General features: G+C 52.8%; 4 protein-coding genes and 1 non-coding gene across 5 annotated transcripts; 2 read left to right on the forward strand and 3 right to left on the reverse strand.

The window, feature by feature from the left end:
• Positions 1–1,290: 1,290 nt before the first annotated feature.
• Positions 1,291–1,491, reverse strand: SMAC4_09533 (uncharacterized protein; the record flags this gene model as incomplete). Its single annotated transcript, XM_066090968.1, has 1 exon — positions 1,291–1,491. One exon carries the CDS (start codon positions 1,489–1,491, stop codon positions 1,291–1,293), a length of 201 nt encoding a protein of 66 aa, XP_065947731.1.
• A 3,607-nt stretch (positions 1,492–5,098) lies between these two features.
• On the reverse strand, positions 5,099–5,416 carry SMAC4_12825 (uncharacterized protein; the record flags this gene model as incomplete). Its single annotated transcript, XM_066091091.1, has 1 exon — positions 5,099–5,416. One exon carries the CDS (start codon positions 5,414–5,416, stop codon positions 5,099–5,101), a length of 318 nt encoding a protein of 105 aa, XP_065947732.1.
• Positions 5,417–7,080: 1,664 nt separating this feature from the next.
• SMAC4_14090 lies at positions 7,081–7,186 on the forward strand. Its single transcript has 2 exons — positions 7,081–7,117; positions 7,149–7,186. It is a non-coding gene; the product is annotated as a tRNA-Tyr (tRNA).
• Positions 7,187–9,008: 1,822 nt separating this feature from the next.
• SMAC4_09530 (uncharacterized protein) lies at positions 9,009–10,974 on the forward strand. The gene is made up of 2 exons (XM_066090967.1): positions 9,009–9,349; positions 9,864–10,974. The coding sequence occupies exons 1-2, from the start codon at positions 9,038–9,040 to the stop codon at positions 10,164–10,166; spliced, it is 615 nt and encodes a 204-aa protein (XP_065947733.1). The 5' UTR covers positions 9,009–9,037; the 3' UTR covers positions 10,167–10,974.
• A 2,064-nt stretch (positions 10,975–13,038) lies between these two features.
• On the reverse strand, positions 13,039–13,452 carry SMAC4_14091 (uncharacterized protein; the record flags this gene model as incomplete). The annotated part of the gene is made up of 1 exon (XM_066091768.1): positions 13,039–13,452. One exon carries the CDS (start codon positions 13,450–13,452, stop codon positions 13,039–13,041), a length of 414 nt encoding a protein of 137 aa, XP_065947734.1.
• Between the last annotated feature and the right edge of the window lie 778 nt (positions 13,453–14,230).

Consider the following 14,230-nt stretch of genomic DNA (forward strand, 5'->3'; position numbering starts at 1 on the left):
AAATAGAGGTCGGGTTATGGGACAATCTTCGAAGACTTTGCCGAGATGGTATGATGATGCCAGCGTCCATGTCGTGGAAGGCAAAACAAAGAAAATCGGAGAGAAAGGCCACCATGCTGTGGAGTGGAATGCTCAGATTTGATACAGCAAGAATCGATTGGCATGGCTGCATGCAAGATGCGGGGTGGCGGTCATGCTTGCTACTCCGGGGAACTATGGATAAAAACGAAAGGTTGTATCAGTGCTCGGTCACTCCTAGCTGGATCAACTGGGCAGAAGAACTGGGGCTAACCTTCTCCAGCTCGGAACGTCAACGAGCTTGCCGCCGTTAACCTTGATACCTATCTAGAGGTAGTCTTTCCTTACGATGCGACACACAAGATCAAGACCTAATGAAACTCTATACCAAACCGAGTTGCTTGGTTGAGATAGGACGTCAAAGGTCGAAAAATGGGCTGTCGAGTGCACGTCGAATGTTGTGGGGAAGGTGGGAATGGCGTTCAGGGTACATGGCAGCACATGTTGATCAAAATGCTCGAGAACTCGGTCGGAGGCATGCGGTGCCGTTGGAGAAGCATGGTCTGCATTCATCAATTAATTGTGGGATTTGCTAAAGAGCTGCTTCCGTGCTGGCTCTTGCTGGTCCTGCTTCTCTGTTTCAACCCTTTCCTGCTCGGCTTTTCTTCCCGCCGCTGGGAATGTTTTCAGCCTAGAGCTCGCCAGTGGATATGACCTCCCCCGGTGTTTTGCTCAAAAGCCATTGACAGTGGACAGTGGCCTAGACACTTTCCCGCGGTAGCCTGTTGCCGGGATGTCAACGTCAACAGCCTCGTTCTGGTTGTTGGACTGGCAGGCCCAGTTGACACGGATTTCCTGTATGGTCTCCAATGGTCAGCTTTGCTTCACGGGAGCATGGCCGAGGGATCATGGTCTAGAACGGACGAACTTACGGACTGATGCACGCGGCAACCGTTAGTTGTCCATGCCACTTTGCTCTTGGTCCATTCCGACCACGGCCGATGCCTGTCTTTACGGGATGAATGATCTTTCGCGAATAGAAAGCTTAGATGGCCCGTCCCGGTGGTGGTTGAGGAGGGACGGGGACCCGTGTTGGGCTGATGGTGTCACCAGCCGGCCGGTTTGAGGAGTAGAGTTCGACGCGCCGTCTTTTGGAGGAGCGAGATCGTTTCCTGACGACGATCATTTCGACCCTGAATCTACCCCTGTTAGCTTGACTGCTTGGACGACATGTTGCCCCATGGGACGCAAACTTACCGTTCTGTTGTCGACTCACGGAAGGTCGAGCTTGTCACGCGCCACAATGAGCTTCTTGCCCTCGTAGCGCTCACGCATGGTGTTGAGCCAGATGCGGAGTTGGGGCCGAATCCGAGTACCGCTTGTACTACAACTGAAACGGGGACTGGCGTAGAAGCTGAAGCAGGAGAAGAGCCTGGAGCTAAAGCTGCTCGTGCTGGAGACGGTCTCAGGCATGAGTGGACGTATCGAAGCGCGATCGGAGTAATCGATGTCTCGGTTCCATCAACCACAAAGAGAGAACAGGATGCAGATGCTGAAGGTGGATGACTAGGTTCCAAAGGAGGAGCAGGAGGAACTTGAGGACGACAAGTCACATGACTCAGTTCAAGCACTGGTGGCTGGAGGGGTCGCCTCGTTCCTCGTTACCTAGCTGTCGCCAACGGGGCGGGGGCAACTGGACGGGAAGTAGGGTAGTGCCTTCTAGAGCATCGAGTCAATTTCGCAGCACCCTGGTAGCCGTCCATTAGGCCGTAAGTAATGTGGAGTCTACCTCTACACGGTATGGCCTGGAGAGGGCTGGCACGAAGGACGGGATCATTGCCCCGGCCTCGCTGTGGGCCTGGCTGGCAAGGAAAGGTAGGCAAGTGACCACGAACTGGAAGTCACCGTCTTGATACTTGACTCCACTACCAGTTCCTGAAGTCCCGTATCATCGATATTTGGTCAAGGACCGTGCACCCTCACGAGGACGTCTCCGTCAAATTCTTGTCGTTACTCTTTCCAAACGAAGTTGACCCAGGAGGCGGGAGCAAATTGTGGCTATTGGAAGTTTCAACTTCAAGGCCCAAACAAGTTGAGTCTGGAGAACCTGGGTACCTACATGTAACCTAGAGAATCACATAGGAAACAGAGTTGCTAAATTTCCCCCTTCCTGTGAAAACCTTGCGTCATGATTTTTCTCTCCTTCCTAGGTCAAAAGCTGGCGGGCACCATTCACAACGGCCATTCACAACACAGTGCCAGTTGACCCAAAAATGTACTTGGAACACAATACAGATGGAAATACCACATCCTGCACACCGACCATTAGTCCCAAGGGCAGTTTAGTCCTACAAGCTTTTGTGACTCTTCCCTTGTTTGTTGCTGAAGGTCTCGCATTAAGTTGGAAGCTAGCGTTCCTTCCCCTTACTTGTTGAGAAGCTCACGATTGGTGTAGATGTACTGCTTGAAGGTTGATTGTAAGTGGAAAGTAACAACTGCAGTCACAGGTGGTCAGAGTACCCCGTTACAATCATGACGAAACCTCAGAGAGTCACAGGTGTAAGTAGAGGTATAAAAGCTTCCTTCTCGCCTTCCATGCCTTCCATCTCCTTTCATTTTCTTTCCATTGCAATAAATAAATCATCATGGAAAAAACCTACATTGGTGTTGAGGTGTGAGGGCACTTTGAGAAGAGATGACAGGCACTTGGTCGGATAAAGCAGTTGGAAGTGTCACGTCTTAAACTCAAGTACCAGCCTCATATCGTCTGGTCTCCCTAATGTCTCCCTGAGCTGGATGAAAATGATTTGGAGGACTCGAACAGAATTTCCCAAGCACGCATGGTACCTGCCATTCCCAAGGAAGAGTCAAGCTCCCAACATTGAGTCCCAGGTCCAGAGAAGTACCCAAGTACCTCAAGCTGCTAGCCGCCTGGCAATACCCGTACAAGTTCGCTCCTTCCGCCATTCACTTGAAGATTGAGTAACTGCACTCGCCTTGTTCATCTGGTATCTGCCTGGTGACGAAGACCATCGAAGACAAACCAAGAGGCTTGCCCTCCCCATCCCACGGATTTGATTTCTTTATAAAGGCTGCCCTCTTCCTGTTCCCTTCTCCTCCATGAATTTCCTCCCCGCAACACACATGCAATTACACCAACACATCAACTACCTCAACCACCATTGCTTCTTGGGCACAATTGTACCCATCAAAAGCAACCTCTATCTTGGTGAGGATAGTTCGCTTTCTTTTAGTATCCCACTTCACTTTCCTAACAGACTCTGTCTGGTCAGATCCATTCGTCGTCAAGCTGCCTTTCGTTGCGCCATCATCCTACCACGCGCGAAACAAATATCCGAAGCGATATGGAGGTAAATACAATTACATTCTGATCCCTCAGATTCGTCAAGTATCTATGCTAACATTGAACGTTTCATCAGCGCCGAATATACAACCATCGTGAGATGCAGGCTGCCTACGGCCTGGTCCAGCTCAGAACCGGCCAGCACCAGCCAACTCCAAGTCCGCCAGCCAGCCCCGCTTCAAACCTGGAGCCCACTTCTCCTCCACCGGCCAGCCCCGGTCCAAACCCGGAGCCCACTCCGAATCCGCCGGTCAGCCCCGGCCCAAACCTGCCCGCCAGGCCTGAGCGCGCGCCTGCTACCGCTGCAGCGGTGCGCAACCACTCTGCCCCTGGCCACGTACAGGCAGCTGGTCTCCCTCCAAGACCTCGCACACCGGAGGGTGGATGGCGCAGGGCCATCCCGCGTGCGGCTGGCGCCAACCCGGCAAACCTCCACCAGCAGCAACAGCAATACCGGCAGCAGCCGCAGTACCAACCTGCCCCTGCCCGCCGCAACTCCAGCCGCCGCCGCCAACGATAACGGCGACAGCAGCAGCTGCAATACCAGCAGCCACAGTACCAATCTGCCCCGGGGCCGGTGATGCCCTACCACCCTACCACCATCACCACAACCATCACCACAGCGGTTGCTCTTCCCGCGTTCCCAAACGCCCCCTCCTCCCCATTTCCATTCCGTGGGATATGTCAGTTATCAACAGTGGCAGCAACCACAACAACTGCAACGCCCAAATAATGGGCCTCGCGGCGGAAACCCTGTCGACAAGGAGAGCATCGTCCCGCCGCCGGCGCGGCGCCATTCTCATAGGCGTTGCCGCTGAGCGGTGGACACGATAGGTGGTGCTGGTGGCCGTGGCGGTCCAGTGCTGCGCCTGGTTGACGATGACGACGATGACAACCGCACATGGCGGTCTGGTGCCTTTCACTGCTATTGTTGCGGGTAAGAGTGCTGGGTTGATTTTTGGATGAGCGTTAGCTCGGCTGCGGCTGCGGCTGGGAGAGGAAGAGGCGGTAGACATGGAGGAGCCGCAAACCTCGCAAGTATTGGCGGCAGCTTCAAGACGAAGGAGTCGCAACATTGCTCCTGTTCTTCGCTTCATTGTTTTGTATTATTCTTATATATTAGTTCATCGCGGCGTTGATCGTCTTCAGCCAACTACGACAGCTGATTAATAGCCTAATTCGTTAATCTCCAACTGCCGTCTCTAACTGTTGCTTCATCATCGTGTTCTCGTGGGTGCCATTGCACCCAATGCGTCTTCCTCGAAGTAATGCCGCTCCCATTTTGCGCTGTTCCTGTGCTTCCGAAATTTTTACGTGACGTGCACCAGAATTGTCTTGCTGGAATCTTGTCATTTCCTCGTTTCTTCATGAAAAGTGAAGGTGGAGTGGTACCTCTATTGGTCAAAGGACTCAAAATTGATGGGTCAAAACACGGCAAGGACACTCGTTCAAAACATCACGAAAACGTCCAACAACTACAATACAAGTGAGTCAAGAAAAGATTTGGAGGTCGGTGTACATGTAGGGAGGTCTGTAAGTGGTATACTAATCTGCTTTCAAAGTTGAAAAAGGATGTTGGTTGAGATGCAAAAGCCCTTCCGGTCATGGCGCGCTACACCAAGCACTTGATCACGAGCAGCAGCCAGCAATGCAGCAATGGACATGATTTTTCTCAGTAGACTCTTTGACATTGCGTATTCTATTTCTAGGTGGACTCTATGGTACAAATAATCTGACGTGTCTCCCATGATTGGCACTGCTGTACAGATAGGTAGTCTGACAATGTTTCCTGTGAATGATTCCTTCTGCCCCCCGAATCCGATGACGTGCTCGACAGGGAAGCCCTCTGAGCTCCTGGGCGGCCTTGGTCAGCACATCGCAGGGGTTGGTGGCCACGATGCGAATAGTGTTGGGGGCGTGCTTCGCGATCTGGGGCACGATTTTCTCGAGAAGGCCGTTCTCTGGGTTCATGTTAAGAAACATCTCGAATGAGAGCAGCTTCTGACACACGCCCCTGCGCCAGGGCTGGGCCATGGTGTCGTTGGTGGTGGTTGCGGTAGTGGTGGTAGTGGTGGTAGTGGTGGTAGTGGTGGTGATGGTGTTGCTGGGAAAACAACAAAGAAAACACGACAAGAGAGGAATGGATCGTTGAACTGGTAGTCCGTCTGATGTTCTGGTTAGTACAACGAAGTCCTCTTCATGAAACTCGAGCAGTTTACTCACGACTGGTCAAGATCTTGTAGTCGACATGCTCGGTTTTGGTCGCGTCCAAGGCGGCGGCTAGGACGGCGACGCTCAATTCGATCTTGAGCTCGGTCGCAAGCTGGTTGTAGTATTGGACAAGATCCTCGGGCTACTGTCAAGCAGCACTCGTGAGAAAGCTGTGCGCTTGTAGTTGGGGAGGGAAAAAGAAGAAGAAGAGCAGAAGGAGAGAAAGAAATGGAAGCCTGGAAGATGTTGAGTCTGGTGTTAGTTCCGCTTCACTGTCGGACGGCATGATGGATCGCGAGACCGACAGTCATCTCTGGAGTTCCACTTACAGAAGCGAGCGGCACCCTCGGTGCGGTCCTTTTTCGCCAGTCGTTTTGTGCTGTTCCAAACTGCCCAGTTGGTACTGGTATGCCCACTGCTTCCTTTGCTTCGCTCAGCGTCCCCCCTCAGGGAGCTGAGGAAAGTGCTCCTCCACCGGCGGAATTTTAGGGTGGCAAACAACAGCCAGGAGATGTAGTGCTTCTCCTGGCTGTTGCTCTGTTGCGGCCAACGGGGAACTGTGTGACAAGACCAGTTAGAAATGGTTGCGAGAGACAAACAAGAGAACATTCACTCAAAGCAGGCGGGACTCGGACGCCTTACGCTCCGTTAAGTCGCGCGTGGTCTTGCCAAAGCCGACGTGGACCCATTCTTACCTTGTTGGCTCTTGATAGCCGCGAGAGATTTCGAGATGTGGAGGTTGTAGTGTTGATGACGAGTTGTGAAAGGGCACGATGGGTCCTGTCTCAGCGGCGTTGTGTGTGTGTAGCCGCCTAACTGTCTTTGGCAATGTTCAGAGAAGTTTGCAACGGGTGCCCGTGAGGGAGACTAGACCTGAGTCCTCAATGTTAGCCCCATGCCAGAAGAAGTACGACGAGGCAGGAGAACTCTGCTCCAGATGGTACTCACATCCGCGAGTGTGACTCCGCGTCTCAACCAGGTTGCACAAGGAAAGGGGGGGAAGACGAGCAGATAACCAGGAGAGGTTGAGAATAAACGTATCCCAGGGCAAAGCTTGCTAGGCTGTACGCCCGGAGGAGGAAGCCGTGAGAGATCCTGAACTCATGTTGTTGTTGGCAAAGAAATTCTTGGGAAAGGTGGTGTGTTGAGAGGTGAAAAAGTCGTGAGTGTCTGGTGTGCATGGGAACAAGGGCTTAAACACCCACAAGCAAACCGACACCAGACCACTCACGTGAGTTACTTCCAACGCAACTGCCCGGAACCCGGACACTGCCTTCCGTGTCCGAGCCCCAGCCATGGGCTTCAGGTATCGTCCCATGCTGATGCCTGGCCGCGTCGAAATCCTTGGCTCCCGTCCTTGCCAGCTGCCCTGTCTCGCTGCGCTGTGGTTGGACTGCCAGCGAGCTGCGTGCTCATTTCCATCTGGGTCGCTCCTTCCCCGGCAGGAGGTATATGGACAAGGGCGATACCTGATTCGTTCAACAATTGCGCGGTTAGTTTAATGGTCAGAATATCGCTCCGTAAGACCGGGACAATGAGCTGTGGCGGCACCGGCAAGAACGAAGACACAGGTTCGATTCCTGGGCCGTCGCCTACCTTCTCCCTTTTTGCAATCCTGCGCTCCGCTTCTGGATGTGCACTCCCCTGGTGTATACTTCGCTGAACAAGTTCGAGTTTGTGACTCGAGAAACCGTTGCATTCCATTCTTTTGCGATACTTGATATCACACTGGTTTTTGACTGCGACTGTGTTGTGCATGGATCTCCGAGAAAGTCAGCAAACAACCGAAGTTTATAGCCCTGGAGAAGCTTCTTGTTTCTTTTTGTAACCTCGTCTGTGTCAACATGAACATGAAGGGCATATCACGTAGTTGTCTGGTATCATTCCACACGCAGAGATCCGGGTGCTTGGGAGGCTGGAAGGAGCACGATGCCAGTACGAGCGGAACCTCAAGATCGTCCACCGCTCCTTCTCAACGGTAGAGGCAATTAGCAAACTGGCCTTGCGTAATGGAGGGGAAGTCAACTACCTCATCAAATGTATAGTTGGAACTCATCACTTGGTCTTAGCCAGAACTCCTATCGCGGTCAATGCCCAGATCGCTCTTAGCAACGCCAAGAAGCCGCATACCTCTACCGAAAGAGAGTGTCACCATCGTCAGTGACGAACTAGAAGAGAGACGACGCCGCCGCCTCCCCAGTCAACAACATCGATTTTCAAGCTCCCAATTGCACCGGATCTAACGAGAACGAGTCGGAGGGCACACTGCCCCTCGCTCGTAACTTTCCCCGGCCCAAGTCCCTCAAAAGACAGTAAAACCAAACCACCTGGGATTCTTGCCCTAAGTCCTGGCAAATACTTGGGAGCTTGAAGCTCAACAACATCCTAGGTAGGTAGATAGGTAATAAGAAATGGACCACAGTGCAGTGGAAAGGACTTTGTACCCATGATGCGTGGGAGGAAGGCCTCCGACTGGACAGCTGGTTCAAGGCGGGCTTTACACCCGCTCAATTACAGGCCTCGAGGGCCGCAATGGAGGGAAATACCAGAGAAAGCAGAAACAGGCAAGAAAGAGACCGTCGAGCACAAAACAAGTCAGTACGTTGCCGCACTAACGCGGAAACAGGTGAAGAGATCACATACGCTCAATGGGCGGCATCTCATTTTCGGATAACCAAGAACTCTTTACCCCCCTCGACCACGAGTGGCACAATGCCCTTTGTCAGAGGGGGACTGGAGGTGAGGAGATCTTTTCTACTGCGCATACTACCAAGGTACTCTTAAAGTTAGTACCGAACCAGCAGATGATCCGGAACATCCAGTACCCAATTCAAGCGTCAAAAGGCGGCAGCGGAAGGGGTAGCGCACTTCTCCAAAGCCTTGGAGGAACAAAATTAGAGCAACAGGAAGGCGTGAGGGAGCTGCTGTCAGGAGGGATGCCACCAATTCCAGAGGAGATGATACCTTCGTCTCCTCTGCTTGTAGCCCGCACCACTCGCTTTTTGTGGATCATTTCCAGGGCCAGTCTAGTGGTCGCGTCTAGGTATCTTTCTTTGGATGTACTTGGCGGCCAGGCGTGCGAATTTCTCCGGGCGCGGCATCTCGGGGTCATCGAGCGGGGGTAAGTTGAGAATACGCCTGGGAGCGCCATCGAAAGGGTCGTCATTCATCCAAGTGTAGTCTTCAACTCCGAGGTCGTCCATCCAGTCCTTGTGGATTCGCAGGACGCGCATATTGTAGGCCGGCTGCTGGTCCTCAGGCATAAGCATGCATGCCGGGGCCAAGCATCTCCAATCAGGTAAGTGTGCAGTGGTAATGTCATCCGGTTGCCTAAAGATATTACTCATGTCTTCAATCGTATGGAAGAAAAGGCGAAAAGGGACCAGACACAGGTTGAGAACCCCCAGCGGAAAGGCAACAAATGGTGAGGCGCCAAACAAGGACATGGACAAAATCAATAAGAAGAAGCCGGAGAACGGGGCTCCCGAAGACAAGAACAAACGCAATGGGACTGGACGATCCATGAGCAGAGAGCAGCCAAAAGGAGGAGGACAAAATGAGCATAGCACACAATTTTCCCTTGCCGTTTTGGCCTGCTTGTTTCGTCCGATCTGTTTTGTCCCGTCCCTCTCTCTGGCCGCGTCGGGTTGTAAATTTTCGAGTGACCCAAATACCGCAGCTGCTTTGACGCGTTATCCTTTCAATACCACAGCCTCCACATCTCGAAATTTCTCGCGGCTATCAAGAGCCAACAAGGTAAGAATTTTCTCGGCCTCCCTCCAGATCGAAGTATACAATTCCCTCTCTTTTCGTCCTTTATTTTGTATTCACTTCTGTTCATGTTTACCACGCGGAACTTCGATTACAATTTTTCGTGATCATCCACGCATCACCTTTCGGGATTCTCACGAGATTCTCACATCATTCCTCCACCGCAATATCCCATGATGCCTTCACAGCTCACTGTGGGCCAAGATGGACAGTGTCCGGGTTGCCGTCAGGCGTCCCCAGAATGTATGGTGTTCACTTGCCTCGACATCTTCATTTTCTCTTACGTCTCCTTCCTCCTCTCTCGCGAGGAGAAACGTCAAGGATATCCGAAGGCTTTTCAAATCCCACAGACCACCACAACGACACACGTTGACTACCTCTTTCTCCCTCACCGCTACTCACTGCTGTCCAGATTGTTGTGCAAAGCATCAGCAAATTCTGTCTCTCGTTCAGACACTTGCTAAGAAAAAGAACGCTAACTTTTTTCTACTCCGTCTAGCAGCATCACCAAACTCTCGCCGTTTTTGTCGTCTCTCCCTCCGCTCCTTCTTCTCCGGCACCAGCTCCCCAGCCGCCACCATGGTCGCCGCCTTTGCTGCCGCCTTCACCGCCGCCGCCGCCAAACTTTGGGGCTTCATTGCCCAGAGGGCTCTGTCCCTCACCACCACAACCACCACTGACGCCGCCGCTGCCGCTGCTCCTGGCTCTCCCGCGGCCCCCTCCCCCGGGCGCTCAGCCTAGCAAGCTGCGCCCTTGGCGGAGGTGGGTCTGCGCTTCGCCGGCTTCGCACCCTGGTCTTTGACCGCCCCTGCTCCTGCCTCGTCTCCTGCCTCGTCTCCTGCCTCGTCTCCTCCCCCGGGTCTTGCCACCCTTCCCCCGACGCCCGTCTTGTCGGCCGCCTCCTCGCCACTCTCTGTCCCGTCGCCGCTTGCCCTGCCGCAGCCGGCCCTGCGCGCCCCGTTGCCGCTTGCCCTCTCCCCGCTCGCTCTGCCGCCGCCTGCCTTTTCCCCGCCTGGCTCGCCTGGTCTCTTTGCTCGTCACCGCCGCCGCCGCCAGGTCTCGGCTTCTCTCGTGCTGCCCTCGCCGCCGGGGCCAGGCACCCGGGCGCCGCCCAGCTCGCCGGTTCTTCTGGGCTCCCTGGGCCGTGATAACCCTCGCCGCTCCGCCGTCCCTGCGGTGGAGGAGTATTTCCGCCAGCTACCACAAGGGGGACGCTGAGCGAAGCAAAAGAAGCAGTGGGCATACCGTGCGGCGTTCGTTGGTCCCTGCCAGGATTTAGGGAAGGGAAGTGGAGGATTATCCCGGTTAGAGCTGGTGTGCTGCTGAGGATGGGGTTTATGTTTGAGACTTGGTAGTAGTGGATTGGTACATGTATGAAGAGGAGAATTCATTTCTTGGGAAGAGGGAAGATGGGTACATGTATGCAGGGGAGGACGCTTAGGTATATCTTGGGAAGAGAAGGAATAATGGTAGGGGTACATGTATGAAGGGGAGGATTTTTAGGAAGTAGAATGACTGTGAGTTTGGGTTTCTAGTGGCTGGCAGACGTGCATGAGGAGGGGAGTGAACTGGATGAATTGACTGTTCTTTTGGGGGCTCGGAACTCCAGCATGCCCTTTTGATGCAAGACGCAATATGATGTGAAATGTGACTGATGACACAGATCTCGTGCTCCCAGAACCGCCGCAAATTCGATTGTCATTTTGACTTTTCAATCTTCTACTCAACCAGCTAAGCCCGTTTGACAGACGACGGCAGTGATCGTATAGCTCGAGGGAGGGCCCCAAGCCGAGACTTCGCTGTGTGTTATGACAGCGACGATGATTCTCATGTCGGGGTCCTTGTTGGTTGGTAGTGCGGGCATGCTATAGATACTCGAGGCTACCTTATCCAGTGCCTGATGGCTTCCATCTGTAGCCCCGGGGGCACTTTCATACGCGTGGGTTGAAAACAAGAAAACTCATGAGATCTCAATCATCAACATTCCCGGAGAGTGCGCGAGACTCAAACTTCCTATTACAGCTTCACTGGATACATATATCTCCTTGCGACATCTCCGAGATATGTTTCAGCGGATTGGTCCTTTCACAGTCGTCCGCAAAGTCGGAGACTTGGCCTATGAACTGGACATCCCCGACACTTGGAAGATACACAACATGAGATCATCTCCATCGCTCACCTGAGGGAATATCCCGAAGGCGAGGACCCTTACAATAGGCCTAGAGACTCGCCCCGAAGCTCACATCCTCGCCATTGGATCGACCAGATACATGTAGGTTCGGTATCTCTAGGGCAGGAACATGGCGATGATGGCCTATGGTGCGGCAACCGAAATCTGTATCAACCAAAAGGGATGTAATCTTCACTCAGCTGGATATATGGTCCTCGCTTGGCTTGGGCCGTCGACTGACCATTTGGATGAATTTACCTCCATGGATACGTGGTCCAGTCCAGCGCGAACCTCGCATTGCCGTCGGCCTCGGAGTCTGGGGTCTTTGCCGTCTTTGTCGGGGATCAGCAGGCACATTGGTCTTTTCCTTGCTCGATGAAATGCTAGCAGTAAGCTGTGCTCCTTGAGTCAGAGCCTTGATCCTGTTGATCTTCGAGCTCAGGTCCTCGGTAGCCACGTCTCCGGTTGACGTCGAGCTCAGCAAAGCACGGTGGGGCATCTGTGGCAGGGACTCGACCAAAGACTCGAATCTTCGGCGGTCTTTCTCGGACAAGGTTTGGACCCAGCGGATCTGGAGGTTTCCGTAGATGAAATCGAAGACTCCCCGCAAATCTCGTTGCACGGCCGGATTCGACAAGTCCAGAATAATGGATAGTTGATCGAAAGGCTGGTAATTCGATGCAGATGATGCAGATGACGCGTGGAAGTAGGGATAATGATTGGATAATGAAAGCTAGACGCGGGTGGATGTGCCGAATGACGTCTCCACGGATAAACTGCACTGGAGTGATCGTTGTAACAGTATGAGCATGCTTGGGTATAGTATCAGTAGCCTTTGCGCGCATACAACCATCACAAAAGTGATCATGGGTATTGCTGAGGGTAATGCCAGCCTCTTGGCACGCCTTCATGACCTGCTCTCTTCCTGCGTGCATCATCCTCTTGTGCATAGTTGAATAGTTGATAGAAGCGAGCATGACGTCCTTAGTCTCGATTCTAGACTGGTTGAAGTTGAAGGGTTGAATTACTGGAAGGACTACCAGCCCGTTGATGTAATCACATCGAATAGTGCACTTCTGGTTCTGGAGATTAATCTGGTTGGTCTTCATGTCCCAGATCAAGCCGCTTTCAAGCAGTGCCTTGGTTGATAGTAAGTTGGCTGGCGTCGAAGGAGAGTAGATGACGTCTTTGATACGGACTCGAACGTTGACTTTCTTGTTGGTTGGCATTGTTAAATCGACTGTGCCAATATGGTATGATAGGGTAACCGTGCCATCACCAATGGTGTGCTTGGCTGGTTCTGGTAAAGGTTGAAGGTCTGTAAACCATCTAACATGGTTGAAAATATTGGAGCCACAACCAGAGTCGTAGACTACCAAGTCTTTCGTGGGGTTTGTTGCCTCAGGAGCCTGTTGGACTTCAGCGATATCACACGTTGAATGCTGTAATTGATACTTTGCAGTTGAGTTACTGGAATCAACGTGATTAGATCTCGCTATGGGCTCTAATGAAAATCCTTCTTGAAGTGAGCAAAGGTATGGCCTGCAATGCCAAAGTTGCCAAAGAGCAGGGCAGAGCCGGTGGTTCCAGAGGTGGCCAAGCTAGTGTTGGTCGCTCCAATTGCCGCGGTAGTGCCCGTGTTAGTGGAGTTGGCCTTTTTCTCGATAGCCTCCTTCTTCTTGCTCCAGTTGGCGGGAACCTTGTCGGCATCACACCACCAACAATCAGCTGTACGAGGGTTGCGATGATGACCGCAAGGGAAGTGCTTGAAGTCGTCACGCATGGACTGGCCGCAGTCCGAGCAGGTAACCTGCTTGTGAATCTTACGGTCCTTGTCTTTCTTGTTGTTTAAATCCTTCTTATCGTTAGTGCTGGCAGTGGAGGTTGTCTTCTTGATTTGGACGGTAAGGTTAGTCATGCGAGCCTCTGTGTTGCCAAGGGTTGACAAATGAGAAAGGAGTTGAAGGGTAGTGAGCTTGTCTTTGGCCATCTCTGCTGCCCAGAACTTGGCATCGACAGTGTACTGGCGTTTGACCATGTTGTAGAGATTGAGGACTTCAACCTTCTCGCCGATTTTCAGACCACACTCAGCGACGCGCTTGCGCAGAAGATCATAGCGAACAAGGAAAGAGGCCATGGAATCGAAGTTGGCACGACGAAGGGAGGTGTACTCCTCGAGGATATCCGCGCGAGCCTCGTTGGTAACCTTGCCAAAAGTCTTGCGAATAAGATCGTAGAGATACTTGGGGTCAGTGCTGTCTTGGTCCCAGCCGTTGATACTGAGGGTAGTCGTAACCTTGTCATCCTTGAGGGTGGCTTGAATGATCTTCATAGCCTTGGCTCTGTCGGTACGCCAGATATTGTGCTCATCGGGTTTCTTGACCTTGTCTGGCTCAGCGACGTCTTTGGTGACACACTCAAGAAGGTCGGCGCATGCGAGCTCACAACGCAAGGCGCGGTTCCAGTTGGCAACGTTGGATTCGCCCTTGATGGGGATGAGGGAAGATATCTCGCCCATCGTGTAGTCGTTGTTAGTCATTGACAGAAGGAAAGGTAGAGGGGTGTTGGCCGGTGTACTTGACGGGCCGTGAATGGTTCTCAGGAAGTCGGTCGTCTTGGTTGACTCGACGACGATGACGAGACGTGGGGGGAGTTCGATCGCAGTCGTGTAGCGATTGCTGAGATTGCTTGAATGA

This window comes from Sordaria macrospora, chromosome 7 (assembly GCF_033870435.1).
Source record: "Sordaria macrospora chromosome 7, complete sequence".
Taxonomy (NCBI): domain Eukaryota; kingdom Fungi; phylum Ascomycota; class Sordariomycetes; order Sordariales; family Sordariaceae; genus Sordaria; species Sordaria macrospora.